Source organism: Acartia tonsa, chromosome 4 (assembly GCF_053477335.1).
Source record: "Acartia tonsa isolate MP-2025a chromosome 4, ASM5347733v1, whole genome shotgun sequence".
In the NCBI taxonomy this organism is placed as follows: domain Eukaryota; kingdom Metazoa; phylum Arthropoda; class Copepoda; order Calanoida; family Acartiidae; genus Acartia; species Acartia tonsa.
The window spans coordinates 6,901,275-6,926,531 of record NC_137263.1 but is presented as its reverse complement, the minus strand read 5'-3'; the positions used below and the strand labels follow the sequence as shown (position 1 = coordinate 6,926,531).

The 25,257-nt window shown below is 31.1% G+C and overlaps 1 protein-coding gene across 1 annotated transcript in view; it reads right to left on the bottom strand.

Moving 5' to 3' along the window:
- LOC145315847 (uncharacterized) overlaps nucleotides 1–25,257 on the bottom strand; it is a 78,943-nt gene that overhangs the window by 3,587 nt on the left and 50,099 nt on the right. The window contains exons 4-6 of the mRNA XM_080155973.1: nucleotides 24,292–24,508; nucleotides 2,032–2,186; nucleotides 1,628–1,808 (exon numbers count right to left, since the gene is read on the bottom strand). Coding sequence (XP_080012099.1) covers nucleotides 1,628–1,808; nucleotides 2,032–2,186; nucleotides 24,292–24,508 — 553 coding nt within the window. The remainder of the gene's footprint in view (nucleotides 1–1,627; nucleotides 1,809–2,031; nucleotides 2,187–24,291; nucleotides 24,509–25,257) is intronic.

Here is a 25,257-nt window from a genome sequence, read left to right as displayed (position 1 = left end):
TACTGTTTTACACGTTTTATATTCATTTTTTCTTCCAAGAGTTGAAAAATTAAAGTAATTGTTAAACCAAACAGGATAGGTATCCCTTTGTTTGGATAGAGATGTTAAAACTGGTACCTAGTCAGGCGCGTGACATCAATAGTAAGAGTAGAGGGAATGCCTTGGTCCGCAAACAGCGCATTTACCATGCACATTTAGGACTTCCAGCCAAAGGTCTTGCAATCAAAGGGTTGGTTGTCTTTCGGGCGAATGGACTATTTACATCGCAATTATAAGACGCGAAGTATTTTTCAAGGTGCGGGAAAGGTCTAGAACACGAAGCGATAACAAGGCCCCTAAAGGTAATCATCATCAAGATAGATAATTTTGCTAATACATACTAATAATTTTTAACTGGTAAACTGACCAGAAAGACCAAGCTGAAAGAATAGCTTTGCTTCAGAAATAACAAATTATTAAAATCTAAAAACTCTTGTCTGGAAAATGTTATTAAAAGTGACATATAAATTATCAAAATAGCTTCCCCTTTACATAAATCAACCGTATATAATGTATTATCTGTAATTTAATTAAAAAGCAGGAAACTTATGTTAGAACACAATACACTAAAATTTGATAATTTAAAGCAATCATGTGCAAAAATATAAATTTCATTCTTATCCTATGTCTAAATAACTAATGTTATACCTATTGCTCCGTGACAAATCAATTATAGAGAAGCTCCGCTTTCAAAACAAACAACACAAAAATAGATATATAATCCAAAGATGTATGTGGAGCCGACTTTTTTTAGGAGGGGGTGGGGGAGGGGGGGGGGTAACCACTTCACCCTGTTAAATTTTGAAACTCAGATACAACATGTATTAGGATCAGTTCAAAAATACTTTTAAGTTGACATTTCATTGTTCACCAGTTATTTGATATTTAACAAGGATGTACTATCGTCTTTTAATTGCTAATTTAGTTTTGGATGACGCATGGCTTTGTTTATTTGCGTATATGACGCTTTTGTTTCTAGAATCGAATCTAATATACATTTCATGTCATGCGACTGTATTATTTGTTTGCTAGTTTTTGGATGGTTGGATGGGCGCATATTATTAATAAACGAACATAACTTGCATATAATGCATCTAATTTTTCAACCATACTTTTTATGGATTTTGTCATCCTTGTTTTTGCCTTGTATATTAAATATATGTCTGTGTATGTTCGTTTTATGTGTGTTTGTGATATGTGTATGTTCGTTTTATGTGTGTTTGTGATATGTGTATGTTTGTTTTATGTGTGTTTGTGATATGTGAATGTTAATAACTACTGACTATATTTGACAATTATGCAAAAGGATCCAACAAATTTGCTAAATTAGTAAATATAAATAATAGTTATTTCTCGTATTATAAACGGCTTTCCGCGGATATAGAATGTACAATTATAAGATTAAAACCAGTTTTTTAGCCCCGAGGTGCCGAAGGCACTGGCTAAAAAACTGGTTTAAATCTTATGATTACACATTTTTATATTCGTAGAAAGCAGGATATAATACGATGCTAGACATAGTTTTTTCGTATGGATGAGAACCGGTTCCTATCCACCGGATTCGAATGAATACGAGAAAATATCTTACCAATTCTCGGTGATAATTTGATTCCTTTGTCCCCACTAAACTTGTCATCCCCGCCACTGCTGGAAAATATACTCTTCTCCTTTCCATGGAGGTGAGCAGGATCCAGCCTGTAAGCTGGATCTGGACGACCCAGGTGACGAGGTTCTGGCTGCCGGATCGCCATAGGTGGGGTAAAACGCCTGTTTGTGTACAATATTTTTATATAATTGATTAAATATTTTAAAATGATTTACTATTTTTATTAAAAAATCATATTACAAGGCATTTGTTAAGTAACGCTCGTAAGACAACAAATCGATTGAACAATGACCGCTGACTAAAATAAATTTTATCATACTGTCCCAAAAACACACTTAACAATGGTAAAGCTGGTAATCATGTTAAAAAATATTGTTATTGTTCCTTGAAGTTTGACTTGAGGAGCTGGAGGCTGGACTATACTTGCTGGAGGACAAGGCAGGACTGCTCCTGTCACCGCCCATACCTCCAGAAGATGCCTGGTTCTCGCCTCCTTCAGATCTGGAGCGCAGCGACTCTTTTCCAACAGCCTCCAATAAACCTGAAAATAATTAGATTATTAATCTTGCAGAAAATAAATTGATAAACCTAAAAATGCGTCTTTTATCACTTTGCGTGGGAAAATAAATTTTTGTAAGGCAGTTCCTGTTGTTAAAACAAATGACCAAATTTCTAAGGTTGCTGTCAATTGGTACAAATAATTATTGATTAAATTGGTTGTTTTTAGGTATATAAGATGATATAAAAAGTAAGAAATGGGTATAAAAGAAGATAAAGAATGAGTAAGCCAGGGGCAAATATCCGGATTCTAACAGGAACAAGGTATACACAAGAAGGTAACACGTATTCCAGGGAGATATAATGTCAATATAAACAAGGATGACAACATCCATAAAAGCGAAGCACTGAAACGGTAGGACAAACGGACATGAACACTTATGTAGTGTCAGAACTGAATAATCAGAATATAAATGTATAGGGTCGAAGCAAAATTGTAAGTAAATTTGTTGAAAAACTGCTTTATACAGGATAATATTTATGGACATACTTACATATTTAGGACTTTATTATAAAGTTGCTTCGCTTATTACATTATACTCTGTTGTCCCAGGAATCAATATACCAAAAATCAGATCAATCGGATGATTAGATCACATACAAATTTGTTGTTAAAAAATTAGAAAAATCAACATGTTTAAAATGGACGTACGGAAATTTTGGTAATGATTATAGAGTTGCTACGCTTTCTAAATCGTACCTAACTACTAAAAGAATCACAATGCAAAATTTGAAATCGATAGGACAATTCTGACATGCCTAAATTAACAAAAAAAAGCTATCCGTTACGGACGAACGGACGTACGGACGGACGGACGTACGGACGGACCGACCCTAATTATAGAAAAGCTTCGCTTTTAAAAACCATCAAAACCTAGTATGCTATGCTTTATAACCATATTTGTATTAGAGACCAAAGAAGAAGCTTTTTATAATGCCTATAAAATATGACGCCATACTGGCCTACCATTGGTCAATTACGATGTATATTGGCCTGCTATTAGTAAGTTAGTTTGTGTATTGGACTATCATTGTCATTTGTATTGTTTGACGTAATTTTTTATAGGCAATATAAAACAATTCGCTATAGAGCTTTATTTTATAAATTCTTTCACTTGTTATCTATACCTAATACCTGAGTTTTATGGCCTGGAATTTGAAAACCACAAGAAGTGAATCAAATTATGACCATAAAGAAAAGGATGCAAGGATATAATTCTTTTTAAGCAGCTAGTCCACTTTACAAGTCTTCAAATTGGTCAGATTGTAGGTTATGCTTTTATATGTACTTGTTTATTAAGCAAATAATAGTTATTTCTCGCATCGTATTATAAACGGCTCTCCGCGGATATAGAAAGTACAATTATACGATTAAAACTAGTTTTTTTAGCCCCGAGGTGCCGAAAGGCACCGGCTAAAAAAACTGGTTTTAATCTTATGATTGTACATTTCTATATTCGTAGAAAGCTGGATATAATACGATGCTAGACATAGTTTTTTCGTATGGATGAGAACCGGTTCCTATCCACCGGATTCGAATGAATACGAGAAAAATCTTTATCACTCTTGGATATAAAAGCTCTCTTTTTACAAACAAAACTGTCAATTAAATTAGGAACAAAAGGCATTACAATAAAGAGGGGGCAGTATTTATAATTTTGTGTGAAAGTAAAATTGCCAGATTTTTTTGGTATGATTTCTATAATTAAACAGTGGATCTCACATTTCAATTCGTCCTCTTTTAATAAACTTGTTTCTAGCTCCTGATTGGAGCATACAGTTTGATGGGCTTTCAAAAGAACCTAGTAATAGTGTCTAACTTTTTATCTATGTGACGTAACAAAAATCCATCTCTTTTTAGGGGTTTCCTTTCCCACCTACCCTCTCATCCTTCGATTTTTATTACGTCACAAAGATAAAAAGTTAGACACTATTACTAGGTTCCTCTCAAATCTATACATAACTAACTTAACCAGGAAAATCAAACCGAAAAGTTTGTAAAATGAAAAGGAAAGAATCAGGGTGGGGGGGGGGGGTATATGCTCTGGTGATGGAAAGGATTGTTCCAGATTTTTTCTTTTGTCTCATTTGGTTTTTGGACTAATGAAGCATACAATTTTATTAGAAATGAAAACAAACTTTACACAAAGACAAAGAAAGAAAATTATTTTAGTTTAACGCTTAGAAAATCAAAAAAAATATTTGTTTGTTTAGAAAAGTCATAATTGTCATGGTTAGACAATTAGTGAAATTTTTGTCATAAATTGTAAAATGAAAGTAAAAGCGGGGAATATTGATTTATATAAACAAATAAATAATATGTATATGTATGTAACTTGGGAGGGTGATGGTACCCTCCCCATAATAGTTATAAACCTACCCAGAACCTAAGAGAAGCTACACTTTAAAGGAGAATTTAAACGATACAGCGATTAGAGAGAACCGCCGGTACAGAGATAGACTTTTTTTAAGGATTAATATGATATAAGGAATTTCTCAATTTAAAACCGTTCTTGTTTAAACTGCCGAAAGGATATCAATATTGCAGACAATAGTACAATCAAATATTGCTATATGTAGAGAAGAAACGCGTCTTATATAAAAGTTACTAAATGGCAGAAAGATTATCAAATCCAAAACAATCGCAGATCATCTGTTTTATTGTAAAAAAAGCTTATATTTCAATGAGGAGGGGATGGACGTATAAGCACTATCCGTCTATTGAGACAAACTGTAGAGTTACTGTGCTTATAGATTATGCCAGGAATATACATGAGAAATTTATAAGTGATATTTGTAACATGTCTAAATTTAATACGATACTCCGGACGGACAGACTAACAGTACATTGGAATGGACAAACTTAACTTTTTAAAAAAGAATGAGTGGCGCTTAGTTTGACAACAAAATAACGTGATACAATAACTAACATGATTAACTATGTCACACGCACTTCACACGCTGTGTGTGTGTGCGTGAGTTTGGGTGTGTGTGTGGGTGGGTGTGCACTGTGCGTGTGTGTTTGTTGTGTACATAAATGTTGGCTGGAGCCCGAGGGTATGAAGATTGTGCCCCAGGGAATGACGTGTTGTTGAGAATATTGTTCTGGTTTCAGGCATTTCTTTCAAGGTTCTCAACCAGACTTTATAAAGTAGTGCAGTGGCAGTGGTTAGGAGGAAGGGACAATAGGGGGGCAAAATTGCAACGTAAAGAGCTACAGTGTGTTTCACATAAATTGTCTAAAACTTTAGCCATTAATGTTTGGAAATGTTTAAAGAAGGAACTTTAATTTGTTTATTGTGTATTTTCTTTTTTAAGGATGGCTCTTTCAAAATTGGACAATTTGCTATGTCAATAGCATGATTGTTCCATCGATTTCAAACTTGGTATGGTGATTCATGTAATAGTTAGGTACAAGTTAGAGGTTGTAGCAGCTCTATAAATGTTTGTCTTTTTAGGATTCGCGCGTGTATTTTGTCATCTTGTTTAAACAATAAATAAAATTCCTCTGTATCTAAAGCATTATAGATTAAATTTTAGGACCATTTAAGAGGCGCGCCCTGTATCATATATTATATACAGAAGGTAAAGTGCATAATTTTTCCTACAAGCCGTCAAAACATTTTTGTAGTTTAACTATGTATAATTTAAGTATGGATGTCTTAAATCTAATTTTATCTGCGCAGCTACTCTATAACTATAGTTGTATCGCTTCCCTTACTGCTCTATGTGGGCAAAACTGTCCTTATTTTATCTAATTTGGTTTGGTCTTTGTTGGTAATTTGTTGAGGAGATTATAATTTGCCAAGCATAGGAGTACAAGCGAGATGCATCGTGGTAGGTAATTAGATATTAATTGCAGATTGCAAAATGCTGAAATAAATACGAATTAGTTTTTTGTTGGAGTGTTTAACCCCCCCGTGGGCAGATTTAAGATTGATGGTTCTTAACCTTGATACGAACCGTTCAGTTGAATGTTTTGAATGTTGCAATATTATTGCAAATGATTGATAATTAACGGGCTATTAAGCATCAGTTTATTGCAAAAATTCAAATTCATTATCAAACTAATAAAAATCAAGGCTATGATTTTGTATTATGTTATTTTGACAAATATTGCTTTTTAATCTTAATACAGTTAGGGAGTTGAATCCATTTTTATAGAAGCAGAAATATAATCTATGATTATGGTTTGGACCCTCTAAAACTGTAATCTACCTTTCCACTTTCCCCTCTCTTGGTGAAGATATCTTCAACGCCGATACGATTTTTGAAATGTAAGATTCTACTTTCCCCTCTCTTGGTGAAGATATCTTCAACGCCGATACGATTTTTGAAATGTAAGATTCCACTTTCCCCTCTCTTGGTGAAGATATCTTCAACGCCGATATGATTTTTGAAATTTAAGATTCCACTTTTGCCTCTCTTGGTGAAGATATCTTTAACAAGAGAGACAAAAGTGGAATCTTATATTTCAAAAATCGTATCGGCGTTGAAGATATCTTCACCAAGAGAGGGGAAAGTGGAAGGGTAGATTACCGTTTTAGAGGGTCCAAACCATAATCATAGATTATATTTCTGCTTCTATAAAAATAGATTCAACTCCCTAACTGTAATAAATAATTAAATTTGAAAGCTATGTAAAGCTATGTTTTTATTTATATAGCTATAGGTGTGTCTATCTACAGAATTCACAAACTTATAAACTAATATCTATCTCGGTAGATAAGAATAACAATTTTTATATCATCTATTATTGTTACAATTCTTTGTACTTATTTTAAACAGACAATACCCCAAAAAAAACGTTTAAAGTTAAATATTGACTTTAACTATATTGTTAGGTTATAATTTAACGTATTGATATCAGTTAATCTAAAGATTAAGCTATTTCAAGTTGATTAATTGGAGCTCTCTACAATATTCTTGGCAGAACGATGTTCTTGAAAAACTGCAAAAACAATACAGGCAAAAAAAGACCAAAAATATCAAAAGCAAACCCTAACATTTTTAAATATTATTTATGTTTGTGGTGACGAGGTATTGCATTTTTTTCATAAATGTAGTATGGGAACTATCTACCTACATTTCACATTTTATTTTCCGTTGAAAAGATTAAGAGCAGCCAACCAATAAAAACATACCCTGAAATAATATTATTAAACAGTTTCAGAGATCGTTTACTTTGAGCAAACAGAAAGAAATTCATTACACAAAATTATAAACATTAGAAAAGTCGAAATATAATCCTGTAAAAAATATTAGTTTATTTTCTATTTCTTCAGAATTTTATTTTTTTGTAATTTTCTAGCTACTCTCCAATAATCTTATCTACAAATTGGCCGATCCTTTATTTTAAAATCAGGTTTTTGTCAAACTGTAAACCCATCACTTAAAATTCATAGATATTAATGGAATAGAAATAAAGTATTCATAGTTTTTTAGGGAGAGTTATTTTATTCTGGAATTTCAAAAAAAAAAGTTGCAAATAGTACTACTTTTCTCAATAGAAAACCTTCAGAAAATATAGTTTAAAGTTTATTGCATCATTTCAACACAAGAATAAGACAAATTAGATATTAAAACGACAATATGTATAATTATATGCCATGTTTATTATGACTTCTTACATTAAATATGCCATCTAGACGACATGTATTGTCGTCAACTTAATACTTTGAGGAATAGTTTGTCTTGAATACCTAAAAGGGTGTGCAAATAAGAGCATTTTTTGTGTTATTAGTTGAAAAAACAACCTTCCTCAAAAATTGTATAATTCAAAAAAATAGAGCTTAGAGAGGTTCTAATGGTATGCGTGTTATTTTTCAACCATTAACACAAGCCGCGCAATTATTGTTTTAAAAACGGATGCACACCCTTTACATTGAATATTAGAATTCACCAATTTAACTATTTTAATAATTGCTGAAGCCGAGCCTAACAAAAGGGGCGAATGTCGAGCCCTGTTGTACGTAGAAGATAATCATAATGTTTATTTATGAAAATTATAAATTGCTTTATGAAAATAAAAATTGAATTGATGAGATGTTTTTCTGGTTGCATGATCAGAAACATTGTATCTAAACAACACAAGGGAAAGAGGGATAGGTCAATATCATGCAAATAAATATACCATCCGTGCCCTCTTAATATTCACCACGTGCTATACATACATAATATGTTATTGCTTATGAGATATGAGTAAGGTTAATTTAACTTCTATTGTCCTGTCCCTGCATGCCTGAGACAACCACAGAATGTTAGAACAACGGTTAAATTAAGCTTATTCATTTTAGGTTTACAATCATAGAAATCTTCTATTATTAGCCATCAATCCTTGGTAAGTAGTTGGATGTTTGTGCTATAATATCTCGGGGAACGACCTAAGTTGTGAAGACCCAAAAATTCATTTGGACAAACGGACAATCAGAGTTTAAGAGCAAATTTTCAGTGTTAATAAAAAAATAGAGAAGATAAAAAAGAGAAAGAATGATATTATATGATATAGTTAATAGAAAATCACAAAACTTTTATATTTGTTTTTAGCATGACCGATTTACCGATGCAAAAAGTAACTTGTAAACTGGATTTATTTTTGTAAGGGGTATCTTAACACACAAAAACAGTAGTCTATCTTAATAAGCAATGAGAAAATCACATTTACCCCCTGGTGTTACGAACTGACAGACAGACAAAGTGAATAATATATCAGCTTCGCTACTAAAAGTACATTATTAGAACGTTTAAAAATACTTTACTGAAGCATGATTCGATGGAAAAAAAACATTTCAGATAAAAGAGCCGTTAATTGTATAATTTGATGAAATGACCAGGCTTATTTGTCATGTCTCTGCCCTCTAGTAGATCACTTCCTTCATAAACAAGGGTAACAATATCCATACAAAAGAAGCGGAACAAATCAGCAAAAAAAAACATTATTACACATAAAATATTTAAACTTCTAAACATTTGTCAATATTAATTTTTTATAAAATTGCAAAAATAAAAGTACGCTTTTACTTAATATGAAAGAATTTTAGTTTTGTTACGCTGTTAAAATTGTACCAAATCGTCCTAGGATTCACAATTTTATAGATCAAGTTAATAGAATTGTAATGGAATATTCAATGACAAAAGGGCTTAAATACAAACATACTGAAAAATTACATATGCATTTTTTTTTTAAAATCATTATTGTTACAGAAATCTACACTCAAAGTTTAAAATCTATAGACTGATTTTAACATGACTCAATTCAGTATATCATAACCATTTGCTATGATTTGGTACAAATATGAGAGTCTCTAGAACCCGACTTCTATAATATGTGTGTGTGTGTGTGTGTGTGTGTGTGTGTGTGTTTAATGAAAAAGTATGTATCTTCTCCAAGTCGGTAAATATATATCAAAGCATATCATAATATCAACAACCTAAGATAATGTTGTCAAGAAATCAGACAATTGTGTCCAATAGTAGCGAAGCTCTGTAATTTAACATTTAACATAAAAAGTTATTGTTGGGTGATTTAAATATGATCACCATATATGTAGTTATTTAACCCATTAAGAAAGTCCATGCAGTCTAGCGGAGAAATTATGTATTAAATTGATATACATTCCTTTTTACCCCCAATAAATATAGCTACAAAAAATAAGTTTCGTCACATTCTGAGTATTATAATTGCAAAGAAAGAGAGCTTTCATAAATATATATAGAGAGAGAGAGGAGGAGAGGGAGAAGAGAGAGAAGGAAAGGAGGAAGATAAAAACATTATCAATGATGATAAGATTACGGCTGCTACAAAGTGTATACTTTAATGACTTGAACGATACATAAGAAGATAGCTATGTAGAGATGCTAACAAGAAATAATATTCAGTTCATACACTCAACAAAAACTTATCGGCAAAATCCATTATTCTCCAAAGGGCCATCAGAACCTTATTTTGTGTTTTAAAAACCGTTCTTATTATGCTTTATCTAGGCATAGTTGGAAACACGAGGGGCATAGAAATAAAAATCTAAATGGCTTAGTGGGGATAATTGCGGTCCAAAGTGAAATTAAGTGATTTTATATTATTAATATCTATAAAACATTTCTACCTCTGTAATCTAAATGTGAAATTAAAGTTGTAGATATTTTTCACATTAATGACTGTGATTTTGTAATTTGTTATACAGGTTAAAATTGGTTGAACTTTTCAAAGAAGCTTAATATGTGTGGTTTTAAGCTATTTTTCTGACAAACACCGTCGTCCCCTTGCTGCTAGAGGCGAAGCAATTAGTTTGTTTCAAAATCTAAAACATAAACATAATATTTTTTTAGATCCTAAATATTCAACAACAAAAAATGGATTTAAAAAAAACACTACAGCAAACTGGATTTTTTTAAATTGGATCTTTTTTATGATTCCTTGATCATTAAAGCACACAATTTGAAGTGTATTATTCCATCCTTAATATGCAATACCGTCCAAGTAAACATATTTGACTTACAAAAGTTTTGTTTCCATAGATCCTTGCCAAATTCTTTTTCTCATGAGATAAATTAGATAGATAAATTATCATTATCAGCAAATCATTTTCCGCAATTAGCAGCTGATTCCACACAGACATTATTCTTAAAATCAGGGTTCGGCAGCCGCGCCTCAGCCGCGCATTAGCCTCAGTTTTAAACCTGCTTGTGAGCAGAAAAAGAAATTTTAGAAAGAAGGATTGACTTCTAAAGAACAATTTTATACATCCAGCTGAATTTTATAGTGATAAAATGACGATTTAACTGAGGCTTACACGCGGCTTACGCGCGGCTGCCGATCCCTGCTTAAAATGAATAAAAAATACGTGGATATTGTGACAGGGGTAATTTTGTCGTTGCCAATATATTCCTCAGATAGTGGCCAGGACGGGTTAAAGTCATAAAGAAGGGATGGTGGTATTATTATGTTAGCCAGCTGGGAGACATTTTATCAGAGCTGGATCTTTAAATCATTTTAGTGGTGATTTAGATCGGGGTGCGCGAAATTTCAGCAAATCACAGCGTGGCAATTTTTAAATGATTTAAAGATTCAGCTCAGGTTATGCTAGAATCTCTCCCAATATCCGCGTATTATACACGTATTATGCAATATTCTTTAATAAATCTAAATAATGGCTAAATAGAAGCCTTTCACTTATGTTGCTACTCTATAATCTGTTACTATTTTTAAAAGCGAAGCTTTTCTATAATTAGGGTCGGTCCGTCCGTACGTCTGTCAGTCCGTAACGGAAAGCTTTTTTCGCTAATTTAGGCATGTTAGAATTGTCCTATCGATTTCAAATTTTGCATGGTGATTTCTGTAGTAGTTAGGTACGATTTAGAAAGCGTAGCAACTCTATAATCATTACCAGAATGTCCGTACGTCCATTTTAAACATGTTGATTTTTTTACTTTTTTAACAACAAATTTTTATGTGATCTAATAATCCGATTTATCTGATTTTTGGTATACTGATTCCTGGGACAACAAAGTACAATATCATAAGCGAAGCAACTCTAATATCAAGTCCTAAAAATGTAAGTATGTCCATAAACATTATTCTGTATTAAGCAGTTTTTCAACAATTTTACTTACAATTTTGCTTCGACATTTATACATTTATATTCTGATTATTCAGTTCTGACACTATTTAATTGTTAGTGTCCGTTTGTCCTTCCGTTTAAGTGCTTCGCTTTTATGGATGTTGTCATCCTTGTTTTCAATTAATCCAGTATATTAAGGCTATCTTACAGAAAAGAAAAAAATAGCTTCACAAAAAAGTTGTACGTCAGCAAATAATGTGATGAAGAAAATTAAAGTAAATTTGTTTAAATTTTATAAAGATTGGAAGCATTTTTTAGTTTAATATTAATAGCATGCATTGCAGAAAATGCTAAATTAACAAAACTATGAAATATCATTTTATGGTAAAAAATGCATTATGATATATTATGTTTTTTTTTCTAATATTGTCTACATAAATATGTGTAGTTATTCAAGAAAATACCCTTCATGAAAGAACTCCTTTTAAGTGTATAATATTGCACATTTAGATTACATATCTTACATTTAACAACTAGCCTAGCCAATCTTTCAGAACGACATGCATAAAATAACAACAAGGAAGACACACAATCCATGTTGCAATTATAAAACAAATATTTCATAAATCAACTTCTAAATAGGATACTAATAAAAACTCATGGTTTATACGCTTACACATAGCAAATGACCGATAAAAATGGGGATATGGGTAGATATTTTCATTTATTTTCATGTTCCATATACTTCTCAAAGTTTAATAGACAAAATCCCCCATTCGTTGTCTAGAAAACATGGTGAATAGGTTTTATAAACTTTCAGTTTTCAAACTTTTTTCAATAATAATATTATTTATCATAATTCAGAGTTTTCATCAAATCGTCGTCTTTTGTCTTATCCCTTAAAATCCCTGACTTCAATGGATTAAATTTATAAAAATTTGCTGAAAAAATCAATGTGCTTGTATGAAAAAAATGAGTGTTACCAGGATACATAAATTGTACCACTTTTTTGTGGTGGTAAAAAAATAACAAATTAAAAATGACAAGTAAAGGACAACTCAAAAAGGGGTTCTTTTCACCGTATTATTAAAATAACAGTCCCCTGTCTTAATGCATGACATTTTTATCTAACTGAAAATATATACATACATTTTATGACAATAGTACGGTAAAAAAGGTGTATTATATTCATCATATCATATGATTATGTTAAAAATGTAAAAAAAAAAAAGATTGAAGAATCATGATGCCCCAAAATCAAATAAGCAGCAAATGTCAACGAAATGTCAAGATTATTGAGCCAGTATATACCCTGTGGCTAGTCACAGTTCTTTAACAAATTATCGTGTCATTATATATTCTACTTAGAGATACGCTTATACAATATCGAGAGAAAAAATAAACAATATAGTAACAAAAAAAAAGATATTTAAACTAAAATTCATACATTCATAGCGATAAAAACATATTTAATCTACATAAATTTGAAAGGAAGCCAAAAAAAAATTATCAATATTTTATTATACCGGGGGATGGTAAATTAGATAATTTTTTTGCGATATAACAAAAAAATAAACTTATGGTCAAGGATTAATTTTAAATTTTTTGTTGTTGAAGCAAAACTAAAACTATTTCAGCGTGAAATATTTTACAAAATATTATGATCATGAATTGCCCGAAGGCGGAGATCAAAATCAATTCAGTAGTTTGGTGTTGTGGTTATAGCGCTATATTAAAAATAGTGTCTGTCTGTATGTCATGAAGTGCCTAGAAAATGGCAAATTACAACGCGGAAGAAGTGATAAATACACTGGAGTTAAAAAAGTGATTTTTTGATTTTTTTCTTTGGGGGGAATGAAAGATTTCATAATTAATTCACACATTCCATAGTTAAAATCAGTTTAATTTCTTAACAATGAATCTTCTTCAATTTTACATTATATTAATTAAGATTAAGATTCAAATTTTTTGAATGAGACTTGAATTACTAGATTATGTTATTAGTGGGTTAACTGGGACTAAACTACTCCTACTGTATACTGGTCAAGGCTCTGAACTAGGCCTTGATTCTCAATAATCATACGTCTTTCAAAATTCTTTTCATTCAAATTCAATAGCTAAACTGAAGTTGTATGTATATAAAGAAATGGAATATTATAAAAATATAACTGTAATGTCGTGTCATATAATATCATATCAAAGTCAATTTTAAACATTTTTATTGTGTCACCTTTATGAGGCATGTATATATACAGTGTGTGTTTTTTATGAGAACTTTTTTGAAAGCAATTTTACCCCACTTAAAGTTATCAAAATTTAATGATCAATGGCTTATTTTCTTCGTTTTTTAAGGCAATTAATAAAACACCAAAAAATATTTCAGTTTTTAAATAAAAAGTACAGTAAAATCTAAAATTCAAAACTTAGGTGTCAACATCTAAAAATGGTTTCAGCGCGTTTTTCTTATGCTCAAATATTCAACCTTTTGCAAGAATGGCTGCTAAACACTTCAAAGTTGAGATATAGAGCTAAAAATGTATACAGATACTATTAGGGACATGTACTAACACATATCAAAGTTTGAAGTTCATATCTCAACCAGGGAGGGAGTACTGGCCCTCCAAAGTCGACTACATTTTTTTTCTTGCAAAGGGTAGAAGGTTTAGGCATAAGGAAAATGCGCTAAAACCATTTTTAGATGTTGACACCTAAGTTTTGAATTTTAGATTTTACTGTACTTTTTAAATGAAAACTGAAATATTTTTTTGGTGTTTTATTAATTGCCTTAAAAAAACGAAGAAAATAAGCCATTAATCATTAAATTCTGCTAACTATAAGTGGGGTAAAATTGCTTTCAAAAAAGTTCTCATAAAAAAAACACACTGTATATTATATACTCTTAGTAACGCAGCTTCTTTATAATAGAGTGGTTCATTTAGACAGTTCAAAGAATACAATGTCTACACAGTTTCTAAAGTAAGAACACAGTCTAAACTTTGCATCCTTTGCTTAACTTCTATTAGTATGCATTTCCTTGCAAAAATAACTTAATGTTTTATTCAATTTACTAGCTGCTTCGCCCCTAGTCTTTAGGGGAGCAGTTAAAAGTGCAAAGAAAATAGACTAAAACAACCGCAAGACATAAATTTAAAGATTCCCAGAAGAGCAAAATCTAATAAGAGCAGCCATTTCCGAGATCTTAGACTGTAGACATAAGCATTATAGATTTAAACAACAACAGTGAAAGCCTATATTTTGTCTGAAACAAGTATATGTTTATTGTAGAGAATCTTAATAAAATAGAAGGGTAGACTAGATGAAGGGACGTGGGAAGGAAAAACTGTTGGTATGTTAGTATTGTAGAAAACCAGTCGACCAGAAAATTTTCAATGTTTCAAGGTTACATTATTCAAAATATGCACTAAATTACAAGAACAAATACCAAGTATCTCACAATGGCGGCAGTATTTACAATTAGAATATTTGGTATAAGAATGTAATTATGATTGGTCAGTGAGATGGTGAGTGAGTGAGTAAACAATACCGCCTAGCTATAGTAGCAGTACGGATAAGCACCCCTGGGATCTAAAGGGATAAGACAATGGCCGATAAATTGATGTACATCCTAAATGATGATATTCAGAATTACATCTTCTGTAGATTAAAATTAGTTGAAACGTTTAAAAACTCAAGTTAATAAACCAACCAATCGAAATTTACTTTAGTCCCCAATGTTGCTAGCCAACCAATAAGAAAACTGTAATATAAAACTTTGGGGGCTAGTGTAATATATAGCCCATTGTCCCCTCTCTCCCTGTAAGCACCCACAGTTTATACAACAATTTATAAATATATTTTAAAGAAATTTAGACAAAATTAACGAAATTAGCTCATCAGTTAATTTTTAAAAAATATTTAGAATGGCAATTCATACTTGAACTAGACCTTCATTAAAATAGTATAAAACTATCCCAGACCCCTTTCGGTGTGGTTGTTTTCGAGATCATAAGGGACAAAAGACAGACATGTATCTTTCCTCGTACATAATATATATATCAGTTACGTGCACAGGGTTTTGCAAGAGTGTGCAAATTCTTTAAAGATGTGAAAAGGGGGAAAGCAGACCTTTAAAACATTAATTCAATTTACAATTTTATTTGTGTTTGATTTGTTAAATATGCAGCAATGGATTTATTATTACTTGGATCGTGCACCAGATTATCATGTACTCTATTAAAGGGGGGGGGGGGGGTAACTAGCTCCAAAACAACGATCCCTCATCTACCCCCTTTATCATATCCCCTACCATCTTTCTGAATAAACGAACGGACCAATAAATGTTGTCCATGTTAGCAAACTAAATTGACGACAATTTTAACTTCGTCATATTATCTACGTATATTCTATATCCATTTAAACAGCAAATGTATTTAATGATTGATTAGTCTCTTATTTTCAAGGAGAGAGGCAAGTAAAACTACTGGAGCTATTGGGTGAAAACTATTATCTTAAAAAAGTTAAATATACCAAAGAGATACCTGGCAAAAAAGGAAACGTTTTTGTACCTAGAATACGACTTATTCACATTTTTTATTCATTATTCTTTAGATAGTTAACTTATTACTCATATCAAGTAAATCCCTCTACCAATTCCAAAATACCAAAGTCTGTCTCATCAAAACCAAGTTGTATTACTGTATTAGGCAATTTATTTAAGGAATTTAAAATGCTTCAAATATATGTATATGAGTCATTTTTAGGTGCCTTAAGGGGCAATAAAAGAACTATTGAAAATCTGTAAACAGAGTGGCTGCACTACTAAGCATTCTAGCTGTGTAAGCAAAATGACATGTGCATAGACAAATAATTGCCTAAGTACCTATTACTAAAAAGCAAAGTTTTTCTTTATCTAGAGTCGGTCTGTTCGAGCAGGATAGCTCTATTTGTTAATCTATACATGTTATAACAAAATTAATAGCTGATTCTTATATTCTTATAGATTTTCACGGCGTGGAGTTACCTAACCTAACCAAAATAAACCTTAAATAAATTTCACCCCACCCTAATATTTATAATTTTACGTTTACCCTACTTAATGTAGCTCTAATGGATGTTGTCATCCTTGTGTATGTTATATATAGGAGTCAGTGTTATTCTGAGCAAGCGATAAAGGGTCCATAAATAAAGCAGACAATTAAGGAAGGTGTGTGGTGAGTACATGTGGGCCTTTATACAATGTCAAAAACTATGATTATTTTGTTTAAATTTTATAATTTCGTTAGTACAGATATAAAAGTATAGATCTCGCAACCGCTAGTCTGGCATGGATCTCCTCTACAGTAAAGATTATTATAGGTCAAGGAAAGGTTCATTATTATTTTGGGGGAGGGTAAATCCACCCTCCAAAGAGAAATCATCCTTGAGAAAAGTATCCCCCAACTAAATTTTTGTTTACTTTTTTTCCAAAGCTGCCCCAACACCTTCAAAAGGTTCTAATAGAGGTCTCTAGGGGCGTAGCCGCTTGTAATGCACAATAATAAAGTTATCTCCGACAAACCAATTCAATTCAAAGATTTGCTATAATTAGACTGCACTTCTAAATTCTCACTAAATTAATCCGTATTTCTCAATAATTGTCAATTGCCTATTTGATGCTTAGAGCCTTACCTATCTTTTACTGTATAACAGTTTATTGATTTGTTGCTGGGCTTCATGTAGACATCATTTTCCTTGTAGACATTATATAATTAATTGATAAGTGGTTTGTATGTTTGTGTGGTAGGGACCTGTTCAAACATAAATGCCCTCAAGAAAGAGGAAGGGGAAGAAAGAATATAAAAAAACTAAGTGGTTTCAGCTTCATTAACCTTGTAATCAGACTTTTAATCAGGATATTTAATAAATTCTCATTCATTTTCCTAACTATTGATTATATTTGGGATGGTTTTAATTCTCATATGAAATGTGTTCTTTAAATTAATTCACAGTTAAAACAGCAGGTTTCGACTTACATACGACGCATAAATTCCAACGAAGCATAGACAAACGTCGGATAAAAACAAAAAAAGTTGTAATAAAAACGACAATTGTAAGCTTACATAATTTTGACATATTTTCAGACTTAGTTTCTTATACCTTAAAAATTGTATCGTGGTAAACCTCAGTCTCTTGGTCCCAACTGTAAATTTAATTCTAAGTCTAATAGAAAAAATTAAATTATTGTCTCCATTTGGTAGCTTACATTTTTTCTTCGTGGTTAGACTTTTTCTCTTTGTCACAACTGTAAGTTTAAGTTATTTTTTGAGGGAAAATAATTGCTATCTTGATTCTTGAAGCTTATACAAACAACGAAATTAATTCGGAAAAAATCACGACCTATACTTGATTTTAAGCTGTCGTTGGGGGGGGGGCCAACACTTTGTAAAATCGACGACCTTTTTATCAGCCCTTATTCCTGGCTTACTTAATTCCATTTGTAAAATTAGATTATCACCGTAGTAAGACTTAGTTTCTTATTCCCAACTGTAAGTTTAAGTTGATTTTTAAGCGGAAAGACTTGCTTTCTTGTTCCAATTTGTGATCTTCGCAGTAAGACCTAGTTTCGTACTCCCAACTGTATTAATTTTGTTTGTTGGGCCCAACTTGTTATAGGTGAATATAATATAATGTTTATTTACATGTAAAACAATGCAGTTAGGATATGATGAAATAAAAAGGGCACGATCCATTGTAAACATGATAATTCTCAGATGCAACAGTTCACAACAACGGAGAGGTATGTAGATTAAGAAAAACTATTTGGCCCTAAATTATAAGGTTACAGGTCCTTTTATATATTGTATTAGTTGTATCGCAGCAACTCTTTATGTCTGCCTGTACGTATGTAATGTTGTTTTAAGCACATATACTTACACAAAAATACCCATACACACTATATCATATCATTACTCATGTAACAGTTTCCTGCTATGTATGGACTAAATTCTTTGTTTTCTTCTTTTTAAAAACTATAGCATGCCGCTTATTGATAAAAAGCAGAATAGCAATTAATTCTGTCTATATTATAATCTTTATATTTTTATGGGGGTATTTTTTTCTTGGGTGCACATCCCTGTCCTTGTTGCAAAGGCGTAGTAAGGAGGAACTTACCTAAAATTATTTTAATTATATTGAAAAGTATGACAACACACAGAAAATATGAGCTTAATAAACCACACAATAGTACAAACAAATATTTTTAGCATTATTTCCAACTGTAAAAGAAATCCTATATAGTGTAAAGTTTTAAAATAATCTTAACAGGCCTAACCAAATAACCAAATAACGTACGGTTGAATTTTCCTAATTTTTGTTAAAACATATAAAACAGAATATTTAAAAGGAGTCCTTTATTTGAAATGGTTTACCATTTTCTCCGTCGAATCTCCCCCAAATAGTTGGAAGCTATCCCAAAATAAATAAGAATCTTCCCTATAAAGAAGAACATAAGATGTTAATACGTTTTTTAGGAGATTAAAATAAAATCCTGAATAACGAATAAACTATATAACAATATAAAGATCCTTAAAATACAATATACATATTACGCCCTTACGTGGTATTAAAAAAGTATAAACAGTTTTTATGTTTCTTTATTTTATCAATTGCCAACCATGCTTAATGTTTATAGCGCATAGAAATGAAAACAAACCTGTTTTAAAAAATTGTTGTCATGAACAAAAATAATATGTTGTTATCCTTCAAAATGTGGTAGTTGGATGTATGCCAGTTCAGTAATATCTCGTAAACGGCTTCTAGCAAAGTCATTATTATTTAGAGTAGCAAGAATGCGTCACCCTTACTAAAAACATGTTTAGTTTTTTAGTTAACAATCATATAATATAACTTATCTGTAATTTTGAAATAATATATGTCTGCCTGCCTGCCTGCCCTCCGTTCAACTGTTAATGCGAAGGATATCATAAACCAACAGATTAATTTTTGTAGATATATGGATGTTAAAAGACCATAATTGTATAACATTGAATTACGATAAAATACAATTACTTTACCCTCTAATTTTAACTTGAGACTTTCAATTTTCATTAATTGTTTCAGCATAGCAAGGACAAAATCTTCCATTAGTTGTGAAGATTTCCCAAGCGATAAGATATACAATCTTAAGAGGGAGAGAGAAAGAGAGAGAAAGAGAGAGAGAGAGAGAGAGAGAGAGAGAAAGAGAGAGAGAAAGAGAGAGAGAGAGAAAGAGAGAGAGAGAGAGAGAGAGAGAGAAAGTGAGAGAGAGGTTTCATTTATTTTAAGGAGTTGAAGGTATATTTAATAATTTATAGAATTAAATGGCGAGCATGATTACCAACAGACATAAGATCACTTATTAAGTAGCTATGCTACTAACAACAAATAACTTCAGGGTCAACAATATATACATTAAATATCAATTTAGATCTATTAACTTCTGGGACAGCTACATTATATAGCTTGGGTATGTCCGTATGTACGTCACATATATCTTCGTAGTTAACAAAGTACGTTTCTCTCTAGACATTCTGGCTATATCCCAAACATTCACACACTTATATATATATAGACACACAGTTATAAACGCAGAAATAAACACATTTCTTAAATATCAGTTATTTTAACATTTTGTGTTTGTAGTTCTTTTTTACATTCTTGAAAAAACATTATAATAATTCACCACTTATGGACATAATTCTCCTTGTCTATAATGAAATTTAAGAGCAAATTATTTTGTTGACAGTAGCTGTAATGATGGGAAAAAATTGAAAAAGATTGGAGTGATATGAATTTGTATTTAATTTAATTTCAATTAATGTACTTATGTATTGAAAAGAGGCCCTTCTTTTAGGCGCGTACACAGAGATTTGTCATAATGTCGTTTTGAGATAATGGAAAGCAGGTGTTTCAATTTTCTTAAAATTTTCCCCCAACCCGATTTTTTTTACTTTTTCTTTTTAAATCTAAAATAAATAATTGGGTTCGAAATCAACTTAAGTGCCCCTGGAGGCCTCTGGGTGCGTAGATTCTAGTCTTTTCATATTTCAAGGACCTTTCAATTAAAAACATGCATTGCATTTGAAGAATCAAATTTTTACAATAAATTATCATGAAAAGTTTAAAATCGATAGACCTTTTCTATATATTCAGCAGTTCTAAACGTATTTTTGCAAAATCATTCAAAAGTCATTTTGTCTCTAAATAATAGTTTTCGCTTTTTTTGTGGATAATAAAGATAATGGTGAAGGTGGCATAATTGCGTGTGTGTGTGTGTGAGTGGCAATTTATCCTATGCGAGCCTTACCGCTTGCTTCTCCAACCATTTATTCTTTATATCATGTACATACTTTTTTGTTCATATTCCGATCCAACCCAAAAATAAACCCCTGTTTTGAAATATTTATTTATAAGCGGCTAAGCAGCTGAACGGTGTTACATTATTAAACAGAACTAAAAATAAAACTTGATATTGAACAGTAAGCTTGCAGCGTGTGGAAAATCATGAAAAGACTGTTTCTATAAAGTTGAGCTGTTCCGTTGAATTTTCAGAACTTGAAAATTCAAGCCTCCATCTGTTTAGCTGCTTAAGGCCAATACAGTTGTTGTGTTGTGGGGTTCTTGGTCCGGCCAAATGAATATAAATTGTAAAAATAGATTAATCACCACCCGATTTTACTGTTTCATTTTGAAATCATGTTTTTATATTTCTGTTGGAGTTGGGAGGCCAGAGGGGCTAAAATCTTTGGTGGGGTATTATAAAATTGACTGTGTATTGAAATATTGTTGGTTAAATTAACAAAAATGGCTGTGCTAATAGCGTATAATTTGAATATATTACACTATACACTACAGACTAGCAGATAAACATTATAGCTCACACTTTTCTATATATGTACATTACTACTTTTGGCAGCAATGCTTTTCTGTCCGTGGGTTGTCAACTTCAGATTGCTTTTTTGCACATTTGGATTTTGCTTATTCTTTATAATTTTGAGGCAAAACTACCAAAATTATGACTTGTGCGTTGGTCTGTCTATAGGTAAGTCATTCAGTTAACATTGTGACGTACACATATAAATCCGCATTTTAAAACTTTATCTCACACTGTAGGCAGTCAATAATGCACCTTACTTTTTTGTGGGAGTTTTCATCCTTGTTATTTTATAACACTATTTGCATATACACATCTTGGAGTTAACTTTTAGCAGACTTGTGCTTTTTAATGATTTTTTTAACAAATGAGTATAATAGGAAAAATTACTATTTAATTGCATTTTCATATATCATCATCGTTGGATTATTTCAAGACCAAAAGGAAAATATCATTATGATTCTTATGATTTATGAATAAGTAAATATTTTTTTTAAAATATTCATAGCTTTGGCATTAAAATTTTACCATTTAAGGAAACAAAGTAACCTAGTCGCTTGTACAAGAATGTTTTATGTTTTAAACAAAATAAAGGATAAAAACATCCATAAGTATCGAATCACAGATTTTAAAACATCTATATGAAGATTATCAAGCCTACGATAAAAATCGAGATATTAGTAGATTTTAGTCATGGGAACATTCATATGTATTTGCAGAAATATAAAATAAATTTCAAAGAAGAAATCTTCCCTTGAAATTGTAGAAGGTTATTTCGATCAAATTGATGATGAACTCTTCAAAAATGTTATTAGAAGTATTATTTTATGCGGAATTCAGGCTTATTATTCAGACTCATTTATTTACCTTTTTCACTTTCATCTCTTTCCCCAACAAAGAAGAAGTCAACATTTCACACTTAATTTTGGGGAGATATTTTTTCATTAAACTTCCTAGATTGCCATAATCTGTAAAAACTTAATATACAATAAAAAAAACCTCAACCTTTTTAAACAATGCCATAATAGTCTGTTTTTTTTTATTTCTCATCTTGAATGTCACTCAATAAATTATAAATTTCCTGTCAGAAAAACATTATTAAAATTACCAATTGTAATATGCAGTTTTCTTATAAAGCTTGATTTAATCAGATGAAACTTAATCTATTACAGAAAAACGTAATCATGTGTCTTACATAAAAGAACATTTAATGAGCATTTTGTAAAAAAAATCTTATTAGATATTTCATAGAAGAATTTAAAAAACTTGATCTGGCACAATAGCAAGCAAAAAGCCTGAGGTCATCAAAATTACAATAAATTAACCTAATCTACGTTTTCTACCCCAAAATCTTAATGCTAAAAGCTCTGTGACCGATACGTTATATGCTTTTTAATGTTAGTTTGGCTGCAAGCATTATTTTTTCATCTATTAGTAGAGCATTAAAAATGGGCCGTATGACATTAAAAACAAGTTTTTATCTTTTTTTGGGGTCCTTTTGTATCAACATTCATTTTGTGTCAAATATTAAATGGAAACTCTATCATCTAAATTAAAAGTAACACTATTTTGCTGTAAATATTATAATACGATATCCAAGTTAGTTATATTTTTTGACCAAAAGAAAAGATGAATATAAATTATTCTTCTGTTGACATATCTGTAGAAAGACATTATATTAACTTTGAGCTTTCAGAACAAATTTTTTTTTTTAATTTCATGAATGTTATCAAGGCCATTCAGATAACTTCAGATGCTATATGAGCAGCAACTATAGTCTTATCATAAATCAGGGATCAGTAGTGTCCCTTGAATCTCGCCAATGCTAACTAAACTTACTTGGCGGTCTATTTTGCACTCGCCCAGTCAAAATTTGCACTAGAACCTTATTTGGTCAGCAATAGATATTCTCAAAAATACAAAAAAATACTTTTAATAAAATTATTTTTTTTCCTTAAATTTAAGTAATTTCTATGAAAATTTATTAATTTTCATTCAGAAGATTAATTCCTAATTCAAAGTCTTAACCCTGTATCCCTGTACAGCCAGACATCTAAGATTTTCAAAATATTTAATTAGATATTTATGCATCAAATACTATTTGGGTGGAAATAAAGAAATAATTGAAGCAAAATAATTTAATAAGTCTAATATTTTATTTCAATAGAATATTAAAATACTGAATTAAAATCAGCCTTTTTTTCTTTAAAAAAAAGGAAGTAATTATATGAAAAATTTTACAAAAGAAAACTGCATTAAAGTTGTAGAATAAGCTAATATATTCAGGAATAGGTCTAGCCAACAAGCAAAATAAATAACATTTGAAAGGTAGATAAAAAGGTCGGCATTACTACTAATCATTGCCCCCAAAAAAGACAAAAAACTTCAATATCTCCTCTCTTTAATGTTTTCAGTTGTTGGTTACAACGGAAATTTACTGCTAAAAAACGCAGCCTCGAAATGTAGACTTTACTAAGATCGTATCACAACAATCATGAGATGTTCGGACGGACGTACAGACATAAAATTGATAAATCATAGCTGAACTAAGAAAATTATAAGCAGCATTTTCAACTTAGCACAAAAGTAATATCTTTGACAAATGTGCAACCTACAGCTAACTGTAATAAACTGTAGCTCACCTAATTCTTGTAGAGTATTGACTTGTTGAACTCTTCGGTGCATAATCTTTCTGCACCTCTCCTCTCGTTCAAATTCAAGCTCTTTCATTTTTCTTTCAAGCTCTTGCAGTTCTTTAGTAAGTGTCTCCTGTTGTCCTTGTATGCCCTGGTGTCCAGGTTGATTCTGCTGGCTGCCAGCACCGGGCTCGGGTTTAAGGCCTCGCTGAAGACTCTCAGCCTGAAACAAAAATAGAAACTATACAACTGATTTTTTCAATTAGAAGTCAAATTTTTCTGCCATTAACCTTTAAAATTGCATCATATAGTAGAAATCGTATTTTTTAGCAGCCTCTTTGACAATAATAGAGTCGGTTCAAGAATGGGGTATTCATTCCTAAACAAACAACTGGATAGGAATATCATTCTCATTTAAACAAAAACTCATTTTTATGCTAAAATGTGGTTTAATTTTGGTTTATAAATTTCATTTATTTCCCTGATATTATTTTTCTTTCTTTTAGTAATTTATAAAAATTCTAAAATCTTCCAAAAAAAATTTAAAATCTTCTAAAATTGATACCAGGGATATAAATGATCATACCGGGGAAATAAATGAATATTTACATCCACTATTTAAGGGGTTGTTTATATGGGAATGGGGTCCATCATTTATTCCCTCGGGTAAGAAATATTCATTCCTAAACAAAAAACTGGACAGGAATATCATTCTCATTTAAACAAAAACTCATTTTTATGCTAGTAAAATGTGGTTTAATTTTGGTTTTTAAATTTCATTTATTTCCCTGGTATAATTTTTCTTTCTTTTAGTAATTAATAAAAATTCTAAAATCTTCCAAAAAAAATTAAAAATCTTCTAAAAATGATACCCGGGATATAAATGATCATACCCGGGAAATAAATGAATATTTACATCCACTATTTAAGGGGTCGTTTATATGGGAATGGAAAATTAAACAGCTGTAAAAA